A 22,937-nucleotide genomic window follows, 5' to 3' on the forward strand; every position below is an offset into this window, starting at 1 on the left:
TTATCAGAACTCTAGACTGACATGGATGCACACTAAACTGGTTGAATTGCTGGCTTGCAGCTGTATGCCTCACCAATGTCTTTATCGACACCTAATGTGTCTAAACAAGGGGCAAATGGGGGTGTGGGTAATTAGTCAGAAAGTAGGTTTATGGACCCAGACTCTTGGCCACAAAAGTGTGTCTGTTTATGTTTCCTGGTTTTATCTCTCTCTCTGTCTCTCTCTCTGTGTCTGTCTGTCTCTCTCTCTCTCTCTCTTGCTCTCTCTCTCACATCTCCTAACTCCTAAACTCTTCCTTAGAGGAAGTGAATGTGATTTGTCATTATGTAAAGAAACAGAGATACATATTAGCAGCAGGGAATGTATCAGCTGACATAGCGTAGTAGTGAACACACCAAGTCCACAGTACATGCCTCAGCCGTAAGCCAAAAACACAACGCTCTACCAGCTGCATCCACTGTCGACCCATCTGTGAGAGCACATAAACATGAGCACGCAGATTGCTCTGGTTTCCAGGCACTGACTTTGGTTGTAAAGCAGATTTCACATTATCCTCTCCATCATGGTGGACATTTTTGCATCCTGACAGGAAAAGGTGCTCATGATGGGAGGCATGTTACATTTGCAGACTGTGTGTGTGTGTGTGTGTGTGTGTGTGTGTGTGTGTGTGTGTGTGTGTGTGTGTGAGAGAGAGAGAGAGAGAGAGAGAGAGACTGCATAAATGATGGACAAAGCATGTAGAAGTAGTAGTCCTTCTAATGGCCAGCAGGGGGCAATCCCCATTTGTTTGAATGGAGGTCTGCATGCAAAGAAGTGAAAGAGACCGACTCATGACAAAGCTGTTGTGCAATTCACTGATTGATTATGAAGAAATTGAATGAAATCGTATCTACTTACAGTTCAGAATAGCTTTGCCAGCGCATCTGCTTCTCAATTATCCAAACTTCACTGGCTGTATTTTGGCTCTTTGAGCTTTAAGTCACTTTCAGTAATTTGTCCTTTTGACTGACAGCTTCACATCACACACAGGAGATGAAGCTACTAATGTTCTAACAGAGGAAAAAAAAAAAGGATTTACGTTTACTCGTAGATATTTTCACCTTCTTAAAATAACTGTACAAGTTCATGTTTACGATAATTGTCACAACACAACAAGTGTTCATGAGTAGTAGAATATTAAATTACAATAACTTGCAATATTCAAGTGTCTGACTGTCCATCTCAAATAGGGTGATGTTCCTGACAGTTGCCCTGAGTCAGTCTGTCTCAGCAGGTTAGAAAAACACTGGCAACGACACCCCACCCCCCACTTTGTCAAGGTCCGGTGTTGAGGCCATATGAGAGTGATTTGGGGTTGCAGGGGAAGCTCTGTGTGTTTTGAAGTGTTCCAGAGAATGTTTAGATCGTTGTCACAGTGGCAAGGACACAGCCATTAAGCTGTCGTCTGAGTTGACGCGCAGGTCAGTAAGACGGGGTCAACCTTGAACACGGGCTGAACTTACACACGTACGCACGCAGGCAGCCATTTAACTACCGCACACATGCGTGTTCACATTTATGTAATTGTGATAAAACGTGCACACACAGGGTGGGGTAAGGAAAATCTTCTCTTACACACACCAGTCACCCCACGCACGCACGAAAGCAGGCGATCTGTCCTTTTACTTGCAACTTTTAAATGGCATCGAGGGGCCTCTGACAAAGCCTCCAGTGTTTCTGGGAGAGCCTGTGCCAAGAAATCACAGGCTGCCTGCCTGCTTACACACACACACACACACACACACACACACAGCAGCCACTCTATGTGGCTGTTGGTCATTTTTTTTTCTTGATTGTTCCTTCATATTTGCCTGCTTACCAGTCAGTCACAGCTAATGTGCATCATATGATTTTTCCTCTGATGTGCAACTGCATTTAGACCAGCAAGTTCAGATGCCTGAAACTCTTTTTCCACTGACCAAAAACCCTGCTCACACCTGCCTTGGCCTGCAGTGGGAACATTTTTCATCAGCATTTAGTCCTGGATTAAATGACTCTGCTGTAGAATTAGAAATTTATAAGCCTCAGCTCCGAAACGGGACTGTTGAGAACACAAAACCCGGGTAAACGTGGTAGTTTGCGGCCAGCCTCTGCAAGACGCTGTGATGTGGTCTCTAAGATGAGACAGCAAAAAATAAAATATACTAGTGACGCTGTTTTGTGGTGTAAAAAGTAACTTGCCCATTCACAATCAGAAAGGTTTTTTTTCACATTTTTGCAGGTTCATTCAGGTTTAAAGAAGAATGTGACGTACTTTTGTATTACTGTGGAAAAAGGGTGTAGGACCTGTGGTGGGCGGTCCTCAACCTCCCTTAGTTTACTTGCTCAGTCTTAAGTTCCTGATGGTACAAGAGCAGGATTATGGTTATCATCTAAAATTCTTCTATGTGATTTCCTTTTTATTAAAATCTTTCACCTCCATTCACGAAATCCCCTGTAAAACTTTTTGGAGCCTGAAAACCAGTTTACACAATACACCCACTCACCCAATAATAGTCTGGGGATTCTGATGCTCATTAAGGCCCAGGAGCAATTACCTGTTCGCCACAAAGAGCCTCGACTGGAGGGACGTGTCTACAATTTTACCTCCACTTTCTGCTTTAAAACCTAAATGTGGTGCTGTGGCACACAGTCATCACAAGAGGTGTGTGTGTGTGTGTGTGTGTGTGTGTTGCTTCTGTTTGGACACAACTGCGCTCTAAACTTATGGCCAAGCTCTCCTAGCATTGTGATAACTTGCAATGTCTGCACTACCTAACTTGGTCCAGATGAAGGACCCTGTTACTCTTGCTCTTTAGATAGATGTGCACACACACACACACACACACACACACACACACCAAGCCCTACTCTGGCTTACGTTTAACCTCAGCCCCTGTGCTCCTGGTCTTAGGTCTCTTTGATAAAAGCAGTCAAGTGACTTGATTGGAAAAACCCAGCGTGCGAAGCCCAATGAGAAACTCAATGTGTGTCATATACTTAACTGTTTAATTAATGGGGTGGGCTCAAGTACGCGGGCGCACACCTCCGCCTGCATTCTTTCCTGCCACATGGTGTGAGCAGACACAGACGTATAGGAGAAAGCTTGGCAACAATCCACCGCTGCCTGGTGAAATGGATTTTGCTCATGCAGAGTCTTTTTTATTAAAAAGTCCTCTCCTGGAGTGTTTCACTGGCCAGTAACCCACCCCCTACCCCGACCACCCCCACCCTGCTCCTGCTCTCACTCCACATTTGGGAGCCATTAGCAGGCTGAATGTGAGGCTACTGTACACCCCCACACATAATGCGTGAGGCCTGGCAGGGGAAAAAAACAGGGTTATAATACACCATCATACAGGTGTGTGTGTCTGTGAGAATGTGTGTGTGTGTGTGTGTGTGTGTGTGTGTGTGTGTGTGTGTGTAAGACAGAGAAAGTTGATCTGTGGAAGGAAATAAAACAGGCCTATTAAATACCACATTCTCATTCCACTGTGATTTATAAGTTCTCCAAGCTTTACAGCACACAGGAGTGTTACAGTTGTTTTCACCAGTGACCATGCTCTCCTCTCTCTTGGTCCCTCCTCAGGCGGAAGGCTCTCCCGATGGCCCCGACATGGGTTATGGCTCTTTTCACCAGCAGTACTGGCTGGATGGGCGCATCGTGGCGGTGGGTGTGATTGACATCCTACCCACCTGCGTGTCCTCAGTCTATCTGTACTACCACCCAGACTTTGCCTCACTGTCTCTGGGCTCCTACTCTGCTCTCAGGTGGGTTGTCACGGTAACATCAAACAAACCAGGGTCGTGATTTGTTAAAAATGCAAGTTAAATTCCCTCTGCCTTTTGTTCTCTTTTATTGTTCTTCCTCCAATTTCACTCTCTCATATTTGCCCTCTTCTTAACCTGCTCTCTCCTTGACTCGTGGTCTTCTTGATTCCCCCCAAAATTCGAATTCTCCTTAGATCTTTATGAGCGCTCTATACTGTTGGTCAGGAAAATACCTCTGTCTTTGCACTTGATTGGTTTAGGCAGCACTCAGTTCAGCTGACAACACTTCTCTCTGCCAAGATGAAATAAGAGAAAACACACACACACACACACAAACAGGCACACGCAGACACATATCTGCTGTTTCCTGTAAAATGTAACCGAATAAGGTGAGAAAGGCTTTTTTAGAATATTTCAACACAGATGTGGAGGACAGGAGGATCTGAGGTTACGGTGTGTACAGCAGGGGGAGCTGTTCATTGTGGGGGGGACACCCTCCTGTTCCCCGACTACTTTTTTTTTAATTTCCAGAGTCTGACTCCAGGAGTAATACAGACTGCTAGTGTGAGGTGGAGGTCTTGGAGAAGGGAGCCAGCAGGACTGAAATCCTCCTGCCTGTTTACAGACACCAGAGCCCGGGCCTTTGATCATGTCTGGACACTCCCTAGTCTGCCTGGCCTGGCCAACTCTGTCCTAAACGTCCTGCACAGAATGCATGTGCGTACAAGGCCGGGATTTTCAGGAATTGTCTCGGCTATCATGGTTTCATACAGTTTTTATTACATCACATTGACTTTCAAAGGAATGAAAACCATCAGTGCTCATCACGGCAGCAAAAATGTAAACATTGAAACAAACATTAGATGGAATTTCCTTTTCACAGGAAGTATAACTGGACTGAAACACAAATGCAGTCACTCAAGAAATATCTTGTGTACTACGTATAATCATGGCATACTTGTATACCTGACAGCATGCTGGAAAGACGAGCCAAATTTCTGTCCTCAACTGGCAAAAAAAAACCACATTTAATTTGACTGGTTTGTACTTGTATGTGTACTTGTATGTGTGTGTTCAGGTTCTCTGAGCATGAATACAAGTGTAGTTCAGCAGTGGAAACTGAAGAGGGGGTGGTGAGGAACATCTTGCTGGAGTGGGCCCTAAGGGCTGGAGGAGGTGTGTTGGGGGGGTAGTGAAGGCCTGAGGGTGTGTGTGTGTGTGTGCGTGTGCGAGAGAGAGAGAAAGAGAGAGAGAAACACAGCTGGTGGGCAACCTGGATTACTTTCCTCAAATTCCTTGTAATATGCAGTATTTATGGCTACAGCGTCCAACTCAATATATATTTAATATCAGAGTGCACATTACATGAAAGCCTGCATCACATTAAAATCGCTCTGCTTTCCAGTAGCCGCATTTACACGGACTTTAGAATCCCATTCATCATCAGGTTGTTGAAGTATTCCAGCTTTTTGTTGGTGCATGTAAAAATGATATCCTGATTTCAGAAACCTGGATAAGCCCTGATTTTGAGAAACCTGGTTATACTTGCTGGAGTACTCTAAAAGAAGCTAGGATACTGTGGCCAGAGAAGCCTGTTCAACCAGAGGCTGCTCCTCCCCAAGTGCAGGACCAACAGACTGAAGAACTCCTTCATCACCTGAGCCATCAAACTGTTAAACTCCTCACTGGAGGAGGGGAGGGCCAACAGAAGGACTGTAGGAGAGGGCTGAGCACCAACCTGCCCCAATAACATATATGTGTGTGTGTGTGTGTGTGTGTGTGTGTGTGTGTGTGTGTGTATATATATATATATATATAGTCTTTGTTTTCTTTTCTTTTCTAGACAGTTCTATTTATGTCTGTTCCTTTTGCCTTTATGGCAACAGTGCTGTGAACGTTTAGGAGATTGGATTGGAGGAGATGCAATTTCCCTGGCGGAATGTCCAAAAGGGATTAGTTAAGTAATCTGTCTGTCTGTCTGTCTGTCTGTCATGTATACATCTTATCCTGTTTTTTTTTACCACTGCCAACTACCTGCACAGGGGTGGCTTTGGCCAATTGATGTAAGAAACGGAAGAACAATTTGGCAGCAAAGAGAGCATCTCCCCCCTCCAGAACAGGACTAATGCTCCTCCTGGTACGTCATCTGGACTTGTGATGGTTCGTTTGGGTTCAGCAAGTAAAACGATGGCCTACTAGTAGAGAAATGTTCCCTCCACTCTGAATGACTGAACTTGATTGGGTAGATGGTGACGACGACCATGTGACACCAGTCATGGCTGCATCTTCATCCACTGCTGCCTGGTCCTGCTCAGCGGCAGACAGGTTGACACCCGTCAAAAGTGAGGAGATGTTTAATATTGCCTTTTGCTCTCGTCTCCTATTAACTAGAATGACCTGGAGATGCCATACCTGTAATTCCATGTTATCGTTTCATACTGCCAAGGGCGCTAGTGGTGTCATTTAGCCACACTGGTTGGAATCACGGCAGGCAGGGATCAGAAAACAGGAGATGGCATTTACTGTGTTTACAGGGATTTGAAGAACAGGATTGCTAAATCACATTAAGCCTCATAACTGGGATACTGGACTTTTTCAGGTTGTTCATAGTGGACATTGAAATGCAACATTCAGAGAAGTAGTACACCTGCAAGATTTCTCTAGAATAAACAGCAGTTCACTGCAAACCAGCTCATACTGAGTTTTAAGCCTGCCTCATCAACTCTGGTCCTGTAGAGGTAATGAGATGTTTCCGCATGCATGTGATGGTGCAGTAAGCACCTCAAGGTATGCTTTATTATTGTGTGTGTGTGTGTGTGTGTGTGTGTGTGTGTGTGTGTGTGTGTGTGTGTGTGTGTGTGTGTGTGTGTGTGTGTGTGTGTGTACATTAGTATGAGGGAAGCTGTGTAGGAGCAGAGGCCTTGATAATTGGCTTGTGCTGGAGTGTCAGATGGCTGAAGAGGGGATAATGGCAGACTCAAGCTGCTGCCATAGGGGTGGAGGTGGGGGGTGTGAAGGGCTCAAGTGAGGGGGGGGTCTTTTTGTGAATGGACCCCTCGCCTCTCTTGACCCCCCCTCCCTCTCTCCTAATTCAGACCCTTTGTGAAGAGGGGATGGGAACCCAGGAACCTGGCAGCAAGCGGGTGACCTTCTAGCACCTCGCTCTAGCTGCCTCCCTTCTGCCTCTCTTTCTCTTTCTCGACCCTGCTCTTTTATATTCTCCTGCTCGCTCTCTCCACGTCTCTCTCCCCTCATTCCCCAGGCCCGCTTTGTCCCTAGTCTTATTTTTCAGTGCATCTATTTTATTTTAAGGCCTCTTTCTCTCTCTCTGAAGTATTGTAAGAAAGGGTATTCTCCCTCTTCATTTGAGCGGGTGAAACACAGAGGGGTGGAAGGAAGAGTGAAACAAAAGGAGCTGGAATTTAGTTATGGAATAGTGAAGGAAACAGCAGATGGAAGGGGGAAAATAGGCTTTTAGCAAAGGGATGCAATTAAGGAAGAGGCTTTTGGGGAAAAATAAAGAAGGCAAGACATTTACTGTATTTGAGGAAGCTGTATAAATCTCCCAAGTTCTAAATCTTTATTTTACACGCTTTCTCCTTTTTTCACCACCTTCTTTTCTGCTGCAGGGTTCAATGCCTTTATAGAGAGGAGGTAGTTGTTTGTGTGTAATGAAATGAGACCAAGAAAAGCTGTCTTTTTGAGTCTGGGTGTTTACTTCCTCATCTTGGGCACTGCTCAAGTCAGAAATGCTCGTCCCGGTTCTCGTCTTTATGCACTCATTACATGTTGGCAATGAAGTAAGACAAAAAGCCAGTGGGTGCATCTTTTATGCGCCACTTTTCAAGTTATAATATTGGTATATTTGGGATTGCTCTTTATTTAATTTGGCTTTTTTTCAGGGATGAAAACCTCTTAACCACTTTTGTTCAGTGAATTAACTGGCCATTTCAACCCAGTGTGGAGAGTTCAACTGCATGTACATTTTCAGCTAAACCATTATGAAGTGGTTGTGTTTTTAATTTGTCGGTTGCAACTCTTTTCTGTTCAAACATGTGCCTTTTTTTTCTCATTCCACTCACCCGGCATTGAAATTTGTTTTCCAGTACTCGTGGCTTTGTAGCAATTCAGTTGGATGCCTTTTCCAAATAATTGAATTCCATAATTCATAGAAAGTACTCAGGTTGCACTTTTTCACATTACATCTAAAACAAACAGGGATATTTTATTTTTTTAAAGAAAAGAAATGCCAAGTTTTGTGTTTTTGTGTTGTCTTTTCTCAAAGCATCAAGCTTATGTTTGTCTAAAAAAAGGCGTCTTCGTGTTTTTTCCCCATTCCAGGGAGATTGCTTTCACCAGGCAGCTGCAGAAACAGTCGCCCAAGCTTTCTTACTATTACCTGGGCTTTTACATTCACTCCTGTCCCAAGATGAGATATAAGGTACGTTTGTCTCACATTTCCTCCTGTTTTTATTATAGACGCACAACATAAGGTCTCCCTATCAATACATGAATTGTGTTTGTATGATGACAAGTTTTGGTGCTGAATGACCAAATAGGAAAATTCTTAGCAGTGGAAATGTACCATCTGCATACACGAAGTCTGCATATCTCACAATAACATCTCCTCTTCGTGTTCATAATCAACAGTATTAAAGTTTTACATTCATTGTAAGATGTGAGAAGATGAACTTTATTATCCCAAAGGAAATTTGTCCTGGACACATACATCAACTGCTGCTGAGAATGCAGTAAGCATACACACATATGCATGAGGAGAGTCAAGTGTGTGAGTGTTTCTGTGTCGCTGCAGATCAGCACCATCAGGAGTGACTCGCTTTCTGTGATTTTTGTGCCAAAACACTTGTTGGCTCGTCTCACTTCCATAACTCTCTTCTCTCTCTACGTGAGTTTCAGTCAAGGTCTCTGCCCTTTTCTGTCCCTTTTTAGAATGTGTGAAGTACATACAATAAAAAGTGAAGTCCAAGTATTTTATGGACAGCTTGGTCAGTTTAAAGAGATGTCTTGGCCCTGTTCCCACTTTCTGCCTTATCTCGTTGGATCCTCGCCTCTCGGACCAGCAGCTAAAGTGGTTTGCTGCCCTAATGACTTTTATATTATATTGGTTTCTATCCTCTTGAGAGGCATTCATTGTCCCAGCTGACAGCTTATAAAAGAAGAGGACAAGAATGCTGGTGTAGCTTTCATATTTTCCTCTGTGGAATTTTGCAAAATAGTTGACAGTGTAGTTTAGTAATGAATTGTAATGCCACAGATTTTAGGGGGAAATAGTTGGTGAATACTTAACTAGAGGGTCCGTAGTATATATGACACACATGCACTGATACTGAACATGCGTATTTTCACACTGTAGTTGATACTACACCAACAATGTATGATGTTTATCAGTGCATACAAAAGGGCCCATTCACACCAAAACCAGCGCAAAGATTTATAGCTTCAACGCGATGGCTAAAGAAAGCAGCCTTTCCAAGCCCATTAGTTTGGACGAGATGTACCATTCATCCCTTCTTTCTTTCATTCATCTGCTAATTCCTCTATTTCAATGTCATTTCATTCAGATGTGCCCAGAGCTTGTCTCTGTCCATGGGAGACTGATGTCTTGTTGGGGATTATGGCAAAGTGCCACATCTTTTTATCCATACATCTTGCTTAGGGGTTTGGATAGTGCTTTGCCTATTTTCTGTGTATGGAATGCCTATGAGTGTGTGTTTGCTCTGTTTATGCGTCTGCGTGCTGAATCTTGATTATACTGTTTGTCTGAGAGTGCTGTTACCACAGCACGCAACCCCCCCTGTATTGGTATTTACTCCCCCAACCCCCATATCTGCACTTGTGTTTGCCATTGCAGTGTCTTGTTCAGAACCTCCCTATTTCCCATTTTGGGAAATGAGGAGTTTGGGGAAGAACACAGAACAAGGGTGAAAAGTTTGCCCAGTTCCCACCTTAGGACTCTCACACTCCCACAGAAACACACCCGCACCCCACACACTCTCAGCACATGCACAGTGTCTCCACACATTGTCTAATTTGCATAGGAGCCCAAGTAGTTCATTAATGCATAGACATAATGTTGAGTTGTTCAAGTTGGTGCTATGGGGAGCCCCCAAACTCCCCACTCTTTGTGTTGGAGGTTGACTGGTTTCTGGATTTCAGTCCAGCTGTGTCCCTCTTTAAGGACCAAAACACCAGCACTTGAACCCTGCTGGACACCACTCAAAACCCTTGAACACCACTCCTTCCCTGCATTTTACTCGGCTACCACCTCCTTTCCTTCATGAGGGAACTCTCTGTCCCCATTACTCTTACCAAGTCCATGCTAATGAGGGGAGCATCTTAAAAACAATTTGGTACCCTTCTTACATGCTCACCAAGGTGAACACCCAAAAACTTTGGAAGTTTTCATCAGCATTTTGACTTGAATTATCAGCTTTCAAGCCCTTCACTATTTTTTGGGTTTCTGTTGACAACACAGTGGCATAATTAGTTATCTTTGGCTCTAAATAAAGCAGCCAGGGGATCCCTGCCTTGGTACGTGGGTGCCACTCCTTCAGTCATTTATTTACAGCCTATTATGCTCCTGGTACGTACGGCTGCGTTGCTGTGTTCGTAACAAAATAGCCTTTTCACTATACGATTGTTAGCCCCATGCTAACCACCAACTTGGAAAACAGTGAGTTGCTCTATGTTTGAGCTCTACGCTTTTGATCCGTCTGGTTTGGCTCACTTTACTAGGAGTTAAACTCCTGCTGGCAAAACTCAAGGGGTCATTGAGACATGCAAGCCCTCCAACCACTACAAGGTGGCAGCCCAGTGGAGGGAAAATGACCCTCACTCAGGTCAGTATTCAACACCAACTTGGTCAGTGACCACAAATTAAACCATGCTCTTTGTGCTGCTCTGAGGTTAAACTTTTATTTTTGTTTTCCATCATCTACTGAGTTAAAAATATTGCAGGGAGAGAGGACATTTAGTTGTTTTTTTTCTCAATTTAGTCAGCAACGACTCAGAGACTAACCTGAAAAAGCTATGCGTGCATGGAAATCTCTTAAAGGGTCTTTGAAGACTTGGAGTCCCGCCAGGAACAGGAGGCGGCCTGGCTAGTTTCAGACCCTCTCCTTTGTTGTTAAAGCGGGGACAGAGTGTCCCACAGAGCCTTGCTGGTTTGGCTGGTGGGTTCAGGGATAGACGTGACATCCTGCCCCTGGCTCCTGTCCTGGTTCCTTTGGCCCTCCCTGGTCCTCTGATGTTGAGATGTGGAGAGCAGAAGGTGAAGCTGTTGGAAGCTAAATGAGACCAAAGGTCTTGGCCCTTCTGTCACTCTTTTTCACATTGCCTCCCATGTGCAGCTGAAAGCCTCCTAAATGAACTGCTCTTGAGACAGAATAACTCAGACTTTGTGGCACGATGAGGTAAAACTTCTGACTGATATTAGTCTGAAACATCATACAGCGGCTTATTCGGATGGAATGTTGGCAAGTCTGAGCAGTGAAAGTGTAGATCTTGACCCTTTTGAAACCGAAGTACAACCATGGTTTTACCCACAGTGGAACTGCTGGAAAGGGTCAGCCCATGCTCTCTGACTAAGTTTCACAGCCCACCTCCTGAGATGGGCGAGACAAAGGTAAATATCAATGTGACTTGCACCACTGTGGTTGCTGATGGGGGGACTTATCACAGGATGGTTGCCCACAGTCAGAAACACAATGCTGAAAGGAACGTTTTCTAACACATTCCAAAGCACCTTTACTTGAGAAAAGTCCAGTTTGCGATCAGAGAGGCCTGCTGCAGATAGAGTGGGGGTATGTATTTTTTGCTGAATTTATTATGCTGACCTGACATCTCTCAAAGCAGGACATGACTGCAAAAACAGTCTCAATAACCTTTCAGGTAGGAGCTGTCATAGAAGAACATGCTGGCTTTGGATTTGACAACTCTGATCTAAGTTGAAGCATAAAAGTTTCACCTCTCTAGACATAACGATGTAAAGATTTTTAAGTTAGTTCATAAGCGGTTACATAATTGGTCTGAATCATACTGCTTTTTATTCATTTGAAACATTGATGTACAATCTCTATACAATCAAATTACAATGAAAAGTCACGACCAGTATTTAACCTGTGTTGACTGACTTGGTTTGAACTGACAAAGGACGGGTTGAACAATGGTCATACAGCCCTTGTCTGAACCAGACCACTGGTTTGAAAGCAGTAAGAGCCCTTGTGCCTGTCTTGAGGCCTCGAGCCAAGACCTTCTTGTAACTCCTACGTCCTGATGAAAACAAACTTAAAACATTCTCAGCTCTTTCTCTTTATAATTGGTAAGCGAGGTTTACCTTGAGTCATAAGTTCTTGTCCTCAAACTTTACTCTCTACACTCTCTTTATTCCAGTAACTCAACCATCCGTCTTCAGCAGCTTCTAAAATGACTTTACAGATGTATTTTGAATGGATGAAGGGGCTGAAACAGACACACTACAATCTGGAGTCATATATAGGGATCTCACTTACTGTAAGCCGAAACTTTGGTACCAAGTGTATGCCAAACTTCTGAAATATGGCCATTTTTCCTATGGTACTGATAGCACCAAAGTTACTGGACATTAATAACCAGCAGAATGCATATACAGGTGCGGCAGCTGATCCGCTTGTGGACTGGAGGAGAACAAACCTCCAGCTCTGAGGTAGGGAATCTTTACCTTATGTGACTGACCAGCTGTTTCCGCCATCGTTCGTGTTCTCGAGTATTCCAGAGTTTCGACTTTTTCTTGGAACGTCATGCATGAGAAAAATTACAACTCGTCCAACTGAAGATTTTTCCTCAACACCTCTCTCCATTTCTCATTGGTTGATGGCTCTACTTGTCCTATTGCTCCAGCTACAGCTGTGCATAATGTTCACTGCTCCACCGTCTTCTGGGGTCATTTCTGAAGCTCAGGTTCACTGAAGCTTTCTGCTGTGGGCTGAAATTAAAGGTATGACAGGACAAATTGTGTGTGTGCGCAGCTGGACTTAATTTTAGAATGCATTAATTGCATTGATACTGGCCATTTATTTGGTATGTAAACAAGAATCATGTGCGTTCAGTGGTATTGGTGCCAATGGTAGTTGAATATCTGTCTGCAACCATCTGAGTGAGCTTCAGCACTGAACAAGCAAATTTTGATAAGACCAAAGTTGGTCCCCCTCCGCTTTACCAGTCTACCTGCACTTTTCCAATGCAGCATACATGCAGATATTGTAGTTGAACTTGCACATACATTACATATACCGAAGTATATATTCTGAATGTGATGGCGAGGGAGTGAGGGGATTATACGAAGTGGCTCTTACTCTTGTTATTATTGTTCACAGAGAAAGAATGTCTCGCTCTGAGCCCAGGAAACCATTAAATTTTCCACAGAGAGGAAGAAAGACTGAGTGCACTAAATAAGTGAAAGGAGAAGGAAGAGGACAGATGAGGGAAGAAAAAAAAGGAGTGACAAAATGTGTGCCAAATGAGAAAAGGAGGCAAGATGAAAAGGAGTATTCGTTTCCCGGCGGTACTTCACTGACTTTTAAAGAGCCCTTTCGCGGCAGCTGCACCTCCGTTCGCTTTCAACCAAACTCCTCCTCGCCCACAAACAACAAACACTGTCAGAGCAGCTCGGCTCTCTCGCAGCAGGCAGCAGTTTTCCACATGGGCAAAGCGTTAATTCAGCTGACCTGAAATTAATCCATCCAGGTGTCTGCCATCGAGTACTGCTGATGAAAGAATTTGATTTACGTCTGATTCAAGTACTGGTATTGTCAATTCATGTTTATCTTAATCAATAGTATTTCCATTAAAGTATTTTGGGGATAGTGCCTATGGAAAGGGCAAAACACAAAAAACTCACAGAAGTTGTTACGGTTCTTTGAGGGGATGTTTACCCTTTTTTTTTTTTTTTTTTCCCAACAAGGAAATGCACAAAATGTGTAATGGAACCTCATTTCCGATTCGGACCTGGTGCAGCAAACCTGAAGTTCCTGTGAATGACCGGCTGTTCCTGTAGCCAGCGTCTTCCTGGATATTACAACACTTTGTCTTCCATGTTGTGCATAAAACATGGCTGACACTATCTGACATGAAGAAACAATTACAGCTTTACCAGCTGAAAGTAATTAATCTACATCCATATTTTTGCCGGTAGATGACCAAGATTTATTTTTACTCCACTGTGTTACATCCATGTGTACTGTTGCTTATACCACTGTCTTCTGACGTAAATGCAACTTGAATTATCACGTTTTCATTGCAAACCAGTTGATGGAAATGCTGAATTTGAATTTCATTATTTTTTTGAGTCACTTCTCAAGTTTACTCGAAAATCGAATGGAAACATGACTAGTGTGTGCCTGCGGGCTTCTTTGTCAGCAGCAGCATGAGCTGAGCTCTCATGGAATCAACTGAATGTCAAAGAAATGGAAGAAAGTCAAGAAATTTGTCATTGCGTCGATTACAACAAAATCCATTCTCTGCATTAAATTTGATTCTTAAACCGAAACGATTGCCTATATGGAAATCCCTGCAGTGCCATCGGTGAGTAGCAGTCTCTACTTTTGTAATGTATCTCCCCCTCCAACAGTCTGCCTCATCTTCAGGTACGCAGCTGCAGGTTCTGACATGCTAAAGAACTGCGAACCACAGATATCAGGACTCTAAATGCATATTTTCCCCTGAGGGGCCCCTCAGACAGTATGTTATGTGTATGTGTTTGACCTCACATTCTGTGTGTCACTTGTACATCTGGGCAGATTAAGAGTGACAGTGAGTTATTTTGAGGCATCCAATGGTGGGCTTTCCCACAGAGGCCCCTTTCCTCTGCTCTATGCTGCAGTATACGGGTTGTTGGGTTTTTTTTTTGTCTTTTTTTAAATGATTTGCCTTTTCATGAAAGGCAACTTTCAATAACTTGTATTCTGGAGGTTTACAGTGAAGAGTGTTGATGAACAACTGTGCTTCAAAGGTTCTACAGGTCCAGACATCTTCTGCTTTTTGTCCCTCTTTTTTTTTCTGTTCCTCTTTAAAACAAATTGTCAAAGAAAGCAACCACCATGCCGGTGGGGTTGAGAGATTGATAGAGAGAGAAGTTAACAAACTGCTGAAGATTTGGTCTGACTCCTTTCAGAGATAATACATGGCAACACTTTTTTTTTTCATGCAGTATGTTATTACTGGCAGGCTTGATGTGTGTTTTGCAGTGGCGAGGATCCTGTTCTTCCAATTGTCATGTCTCCCTGCTTAGATCACTCTTGCTCAAACAGAGGCGGTACTGTGCTGAGTTTAGTGTTCCAAGTTGAAACTGGTGGCCTTCCTCAACCATAAATGTGTTTTTTTTCATCTTTCTTAGATGAAACACTATTCACTAGGTTTTCCGAGGGGATTTCTTACCACAGCCTTCCTACGAATTGCTTGTCAGAGAGCCTATGCCCGTTAAAATAACATCAAACCCAAGCAGGCCCATTTTCACCTTCTATGCACAATTTATAAGGTACAGCATGCCCCTTTCCATGTCCCCTCCCCCTTCTCGTCTTAAATTGAAACCTTTCTGACAGGAACTGTGTTGTTTGATTTAGCACGACAGGAGACCACCAACAGTGCACCTCTCAGCAGAAACATTTGTTTAAAGTTTTTGATCATTTCTCCTCTCTTTTATGCTTCATCGTGTCTCTCCCCCCCATTTGTCTTGCCACATTTGTATTTTTAACAAATCAGTAACAGACTACGACACAGTCTGGGGTCAACCACTGCTTGGCACCCCCTAGGAGGAGTGCTGACAGGGCGAGAGGTCTGAGGGAGCAGAGTTCAAGAGGTCAGGTCAGGAGATGCAGTCTTAGATAGGATTGGAGGGTTTGGGGGTTGTGTGTGGCGGTACAGGTTGGAGCAAGGGGGAGGTGTGAAGGCTGAAAATGAGAGTTTAGAGATGGTGTCATGCTGAGCAGACCCAGAGCCCTCTAGCTGCCAGTCTGAGGTGTTTGCCTTGCCATTAACTTCACTACTATTTATTTTCAAACTTGCTGCAGCTGCGCCACTTCATCTGAAAAGGTCTTGTTTGGTTTTGCACAGGAATGCATTCGGATCTTCGATAAGCACGAGTGGGCAGCATGAGCTGGTCATAAATGCAGTTTCAGAGTGTGGGTGGAGGGTTTGGTCCTCTAGTCAGATCCTTGAGTTGGGGTTTAAAGGCCAAGATTAGTTGCTGCAGTTCGGAGTGCGAGTCAGTAAGCTGCGGTCCATGTGAGACAGGCGTAACGGCTCGCCTGTCTATAAAGACCAGAGGAGATAAAGAGATAAAAGTACCCAGTCTGTGAGCTGATGCCCATAAAAGCAATGCCATTGGTTCTCAGGATTCTGTCGAAATGTGATCCTGTAAAAATATTTTCTCCTCATTAACCTGTCATCTATGGAGCCATGACGCATAGCCAGGCGAGGCGGTGCTGGGACAGAGCGGGCTGAGTGGTGGGATTATGGGGGTTGTCTAGGGGCCCAAGGGGGAGACTTACTGGCCTGGATGCTTTATTTGAAGGTCGTCTTGTGGTAATGTGTTGAGCAGGGTGAAAAGGCTTCGGTGGGCCCCAAGTGTTTAAACAGCAGCAGTTAGCGTAAATCAACCCAAAGTGACCCTCACACATACCTCCACCGGTACACACATGCACATGAACAGATTGTCACAGACTGTAGTGAAAGTGTGTACTTGTGGGCCCCTTTTCTGAATCATGCCCTGTTTGGATGTGTCTTTCAGTGGTGCTGTCCCTCTGTCCACCCTGCTTGGTTCTTATTTGTCTAGCTGCATGCGTGTGTGTGTGTGTGTGTGTGTGTGTGTGTGTGTGTGTGTGTGTGTGTATGCGCTGTTTACATGTGTCCGTCAGCAGTCACCGGCTCGCGGCCATGCCCTCTGGTCCAGGCAGAATCTGTGTTTCAACACTGTAAAGGAGGTGTATTGTGAGACTATGAGAGTAGGGATGGAGGGATCAGGGCTTGTGTTTATTGGTTTTTCACTGATGTTGGCCGAAGGTGACCCTGGGTCAGAGTGCAGCTGGGCCAGCCCAGGCTTATGTCTGCTGGGCTCTGGGTCACACTGGATCTCTTTGTGGGCTCTCTTCATTCTGGCAGGGCATGGGTGGATAACACACCACTAACAGTCCGCCAATGTGACACATGGTCATATTTGTCAGTTTAAAGTAGCTTTCTGCCAGTTTAGGTCAAAAATCCATGTATATGTATCCATTGTACGATCCTGACATAATGTTCTATTCACTGTTGTGTTCATGCCCAACCTCCCATATTGTAAAACAGACTCCTTTTTGTACTGCCTGTTATTTTTGGATAATATATCTTCTGCTTAGACAAACAGCTGCAGGTCTAACATTAGTGACCTCATCTTCTCTGCGACCAGATTTACATCACATTCTTAGAGCCACTCAGTCTCACACTGAAGTAGGTGTTCACTTGACCTGCAGATTCATGTACTATACCTAATGAACTTTGCCATAAGAGAGGGTTTTTTTTCTCTATTGATTGCACTTGGACGTTCTGCACAGTGCCTGACTTGTGCACCCACGGGGACAGGGACACCTCAGCTAGGGGTAGGGTGGGTGAAATCTCAACAAGAGATACGAGCAGGAAATACGCAGCAGATGTGGGTGTAGAGAAGGTGGAGGTAGAAAAACCCTCTCACAAGGGTGGATGGACGCCACATCCAATCTTCTAGTCTCCCCTTCACCAAGCTTGAGAAAGAAACACTTTCAATCGCAATGTTGCTGTGTGCCTTTGACACTTTTAGCTTCAAAAATCTTGGTTCATAAGAGGTGTACAAGCCTTAGTTTTGCCTCTTGCAAACTTATTTTCTCAATTAATAATTGTGGATGGGGGTGGGGGCACGGTGGTGCTGTGGTCAGCACTGTCGCCTCACAGCAAGAAGGTTCCGGGTTCGAGTCCCGGCTCGGGCACAGGATCTTTCTGTGTGGAGTCTGAATGTTCTCCCTGTTCCTGTGTGGGTTCTCTCTGGTACTCCAGCTTCCTCCCACAGTCCAAAGACATCAAGAGGGGACGAGGCTGATTGATACTCTAAATTGACCGTAGGTGTGGCTGAGTGTGAATGGTTGTCTGTCTCTATGTGTGTTGGCCCTGTGATGGACCGGCGACGCGTCCAGAGTGAACCCCACCTCTCGTCCAAAGGCTGCTGAGATAGGCTCCAGTGACCCTTAACAGGATAAGCAGTAGAAAATGGATGGATAGATGGATGGATGGAATGGTGGATAAATAATAAAAGACAATGTCCATCCAATGGTCCGCTTATTCCTTACTAGTAAGGGTCGCGGGGGGGCTGGAGCCTATCCCAGCATCTACGGGCGAGAGGCGGGGTTCACCCTGGACAGGTCGCCAGTCCATCGCAGGGCCAACATACAGAGACAGACAACCATTCACACTCACAGTCACACCTACGGTCAATTTAGAGTATCAGTCAGCCTCGTCCCCAATTGCATGTCTTTGGACAGTGGGAGGAAGCCGGAGTACCCGGAGAGAACCCTCGCAGGCACGGGGAGAACATGCAAACTCCACACAGAAAGATCCTGCGCCCGAGCCGGGACTCGAACCCAGAACCTTCTTGTGAGGCCACAGTGCACCACCGTGCAGCCCTAAAAGACAATGTCATTAAACAGATATAAAAAAAAACCAAGAAATCATAGAGGATATTAAAGCAAAGTTTTGCGACGTGTTTTAAAGCGATAATGTTCCCAATTAAAAAGTTAAAACGAGGAATGTTTGGAATTTTGCCACAAAAATGCTGTAAGCTAATATAATTATTTTATCAGCTCTGCATACATGCCAGCGGCAAGTGTCACCATTCACATGAAGTTTTTCCTTCACTTTGCTCTGCTTTTACGCATATCCACTGAGGCAAAAGGGACAGAAAATCCAGGGGTAAGCCTCAAAATTTGGTAGTAAAAGTATATTTGTGTTTACTCTCAGTCATCCAGGTCATCGTAATTCTCAAGAATAATCAATTTAGGAAGCTGGACTCACCTCTTGAAAGTGAAGACGTTTCGCCTCTCATCCAAGAAGCTTCTCCAGTTCAGGTAGCAGTAAAAGTAGAATTTTTTTGGCACAAATATAAGCCCAAGTTGTCCATCAGAGGTATTGTGTTAATCCTCTGGTTATTTTTCGGGTAACTGCTTGGTGTGCAGTTATGTATTCCCAGGTATCACGATGTAGTTTCTCCTGTTGTCATTCCCCCTGACACTTTCATGGGGGTTTCGTTTGTACCTTCACTTCATGTCTCTGGTGAAATCACGTTAGCAGTTTGAGTGAGGTTCCCTAAACTCATCATCATCAGTGGGGCAGTTGGTAGCTTGCTGTCTGCAAGTTCACACTAATATCATAGGACTAGAGATGTTTGTCAAGCTGAAACATTGAATTCACAATCGTGACACGGAGGCCATTTATGCGAAATAATTGTTAACCACAGATAAACATTTACTTGCCGCGAGCCATCAGATTGTGGTTGATGCCAAACTTTGACTTCCTTTGTAATGGGAGGATGCGCTCTTACACAGTAGCTAAATGTTAAAGGTCAGTTCAAGCTATTTAGCTGGAAATCAAAAGCTCAGACAGTGAATGATTTGGTGTTTTGTTTTTTTTCACCTGCTCTGTATTTGACTTGAAGATATGAAAAAGATTTGGCAGCCTCACTTGTTTCAACTTTTTCACATAACCAAACGGATGTGTCTGCCTGCTCCTCGGGCAGGGAGGAGGGAAAGAAGCTAAAAGGGGTGTAGGGTTTCACGAGGATTCCTTGGCTGTGCTTGAGCAGTCGATTTATTTGTCTGATTAATTGCTTTTCATATAAATCACAGCGACGGGCCTTGGGCTGGGTGTTGCTCCTATGCTATGAAAGGAAAACAAGGCCAAAATGGAGGAAAGGGGCGTCTGTGAAGAATAGGAAGATGGTGACAGTTATGTGTTCTCTGGGCTGGTAATAAGGCTCAATCTGACAGTGTGGCTCCTTCTGTAGATATTTCTGGGTAAAATGTGTGTGTGGCCTGAAAAGATTAAATGCTGTGTCACCAGGGATGAATGTCAATTTCTCCTGAGGGTTGTGTGTATTTACTTCTTACGATCGAGGTTTTGTAATTGCTTACTCTGACAAATTGCTATTCAAACGAGGTTGAGTAATTCTCTTAGTCTTGTTCAGCTCATTATATGAAGCTATAAAGCGGTGACCTCTACACACTAATTTGCAAATGCAAGAAACAACAATATATTGAAATGATTGAGTGCGTTCTCATAAGTGTACAATTTCCACTTTGTTTCTGCCTGTTTTTGTGGCTCGTTCTGTCTCTCGCTCCCTCCTGTCTGTCTTGCCAAACCCTCCCTCCTCGTCTCCAACTCCAACATCCTCCTTCAGCACTGAGGCCCTCTATCCTGGCACCCAGACTGCTCCCATCGCTTCCATCAGCTCGCCTCAGTTCATGTCCTGGTGACGTTAAATACTATCCCCTGAGTCAGTCGCACTTAATTTTCTCTCTTTCCTCCACGTCGCTTTCTTATCTCCGTCTCATGTCTCACCACTCCGAGGACAGCCAAGTCCATGTCTTCTTCACCCACTAATTCTTTGGTTCTACATCCCTCTATACCGTCACTCTAAATAATCCTTCCAGAGGTCGTCACTCATCTGCGTCACCTCCCTTATCTGTGAAAACATGCGAGCGTGGAATGGGGGGCGAGAAGAAGAGATGGTGACTGATTGGTTCATGTGGGAGGCTTTGAGAATTTAGAAAGTGAGGATCGTAGTCGCTGAAGAGAAGACCAAACCAAAAGGATTTTCTGTGTCTGGAAAGTGTCAACTGGGCTATCTGTCCACTAATTGCCTGGGAACAGTTAAAAACACACATATAAAGGCGTTCAGGCAACGTTGACCTGTTTTTTTTGACCATTCACTTGTCGTCCCCAAGGATGTCTCTATCAAGAGTTTCTTGGCCCTGAACCGAGCACTTTGAGATTGCGTATCAACCAAGACCCAAAGCAGGAGAAGTTGCACAGTGATTTGACACATTGAAATAAGAGGTTTTTCTTTGGCTACTTTATCCAAATGCCAAAAATCTCAGTTCCACAAAAATATGTCCAGCGAAGAGTTGAGCACAGCAAGTGGAATTTTGCTTGTTCCAGATGAAGACAACAAAATGACATGTTTCTGTGATACTTAAATAGTAAATTCAGGGATGAAGACCGTCAAAGTTGTGGCTAGTTGTGCTACACATGGATGAAACACTTGCTGAGAAGTGACAATGTGGATCAGGATGACTTCTGCCAGATAAACATAAGAATTTCTACACCAAAGGCCTTTTTCTGAAGAAAAATGCTGTTGTGACAGCAGACAGAATTGCTGCAGACAGATGTAAGTTATTGTGTTGACCTGGCATCAGTACACACAAAAGCAAGTCTGGATAACGGCAAAAATAATTATTCAACTAGACACAGCGAGTCAACTGCAACAACCAGGCAGATCTGCCAAATACAGCGTGCTCATCCTCATGCCAGTATTCACCCACCCGTCCCTGCTCCACATCACGTGATACATCTGAGACCGTGTTATCCTCTAAAGTTTCACTGCATTCAGTGACGTCAATGACAGATGCAAAAACATAGTATCCCTATACATAAAATAGAAATACTGGAACTGTCCTTTCAGGGGAGGAGAAAGTATCATGGATTGGCACCATATTCTGCTTATTGTTCAAAACATGACCTTACAGGGGAAGGCCACTCTCTGGCTAACCAGTTTTAGCTGTAAAAATGGTGGATACCAACCAAAAGACTCCTGTTATTGTCGCGATTTGATCTATTTAGCGTCTAACATTTGGAGAGTTATGAGAGCCGATTGATTAAACTACTCATCCACATTCAAGTTGGCAGAGTGCGAGCTGGAAGCAGGCAGCGCGGGATGGTCCTCTTCCACAGCAGAGAGTTACCTGCTGCACTGAACTTCATGAGTGCCGGATGAACTGATTTGGTGTGGCCTGAATGTAAGGGAGGAATATTTAGATAAAAAATATGATGCACTACCATTTTAAGAGACCTAAATGAAATGATTGCAGCGTTTGCTCATGGGAGGAACTTTAGCTGTCCGATTAAGCTCAACCAGAAAAAGAAGTCAATTCCTGTGACATCTACTACAGTAATGGACGAATTACACCGTATGTCCGGAACCCATTTTCAGATTCAGATTCAGAAAACTTTATTGATCCCAAAAGTGCAATTCATTTGCACCAGCCGGCTCACAGTCACACAACATCCACATTAAAACGTGTGGCTATGGCACTGAATAGACAATAGACAGATTGAAGTAGGACATAAGAGCTTTCAGTAGAATGCATAACTGTCAATACATGAATAATTTTGGGTCATGACCTCAGGTTTGGGGGAAGCAGCTCCAGAGAAAGGTGATGTTAAACTTGCAAACTCACAGCTCAGTTGCAGTTTTACAGAGTGAATAAGCAGCTAGCTGAAAGCAGCTTTTTAAAAGAATAAATACATTTTGGACCGTTATCAAATGAAGCAGAATTTCTCTTAATGAAGGACAGTTGAAATGATCTACTGTCATCAGGCGTGAAGGTCTCACAAGTTGTTAGCTGCTTTACGCAGCTGCTCTTTGCATCGAACAGTTCGAATTCGGGAATGTTTTGCCAACCAGGAGCCTCTCTCCCCTTGGAGCTTGTGGCAGTTTTCAGTTGCCCTTTAATATTCACTTGAATGTTGAAGCTTCGTTCTTTGGTAAATGAGAGTAGAAACACCGGCAGACGGAGGTGGACAAAACCCAGGAGAGTATAATAATGAAAGGATTAGATGGGCTTTATTTGATCTGATGTGATCCGTTACAGATCAGATCCCGATACTCTCTCACTATCACGTCATCTTCAAGCTGCTCGCTGAGTTCAAGCCTCTCGGCAGCAGAGTTTGTCTACAGTTGCACATTACTCTTCTCTTTTAAGGATCAACATTTCAGTAAACAATTATGCCATTGTCTCTTCGTTTGAGCAACTGGTAAAGAGAGACATTTTGTATCAGCCAATCGAGGCAAAAACCAGAAACACCGGGCCAAGGAT

At 44.2% G+C, this 22,937-nt stretch overlaps 1 protein-coding gene across 4 annotated transcripts in view; it reads left to right on the top strand.

Annotated features, from left to right (window-relative positions):
- Positions 1-22,937, top strand: part of ate1 (arginyltransferase 1) — a 65,259-nt gene that overhangs the window by 26,937 nt on the left and 15,385 nt on the right. For all 4 annotated transcript variants that reach the window (XM_086180210.1, XM_086180211.1, XM_086180208.1 and 1 more), the window contains 2 exons: positions 3,608-3,789; positions 8,131-8,230. In XM_086180210.1, the coding sequence (XP_086036336.1) occupies positions 3,608-3,789; positions 8,131-8,230 (282 nt within the window). The remainder of the gene's footprint in view (positions 1-3,607; positions 3,790-8,130; positions 8,231-22,937) is intronic.

This window comes from Aulostomus chinensis, chromosome 16 (assembly GCF_037954235.1).
Source record: "Aulostomus chinensis isolate RoL2024-O1b breed Wild chromosome 16, RoL_Achi_v1.0, whole genome shotgun sequence".
Classification (NCBI taxonomy): Eukaryota; Metazoa; Chordata; class Actinopteri; order Syngnathiformes; family Aulostomidae; genus Aulostomus; species Aulostomus chinensis.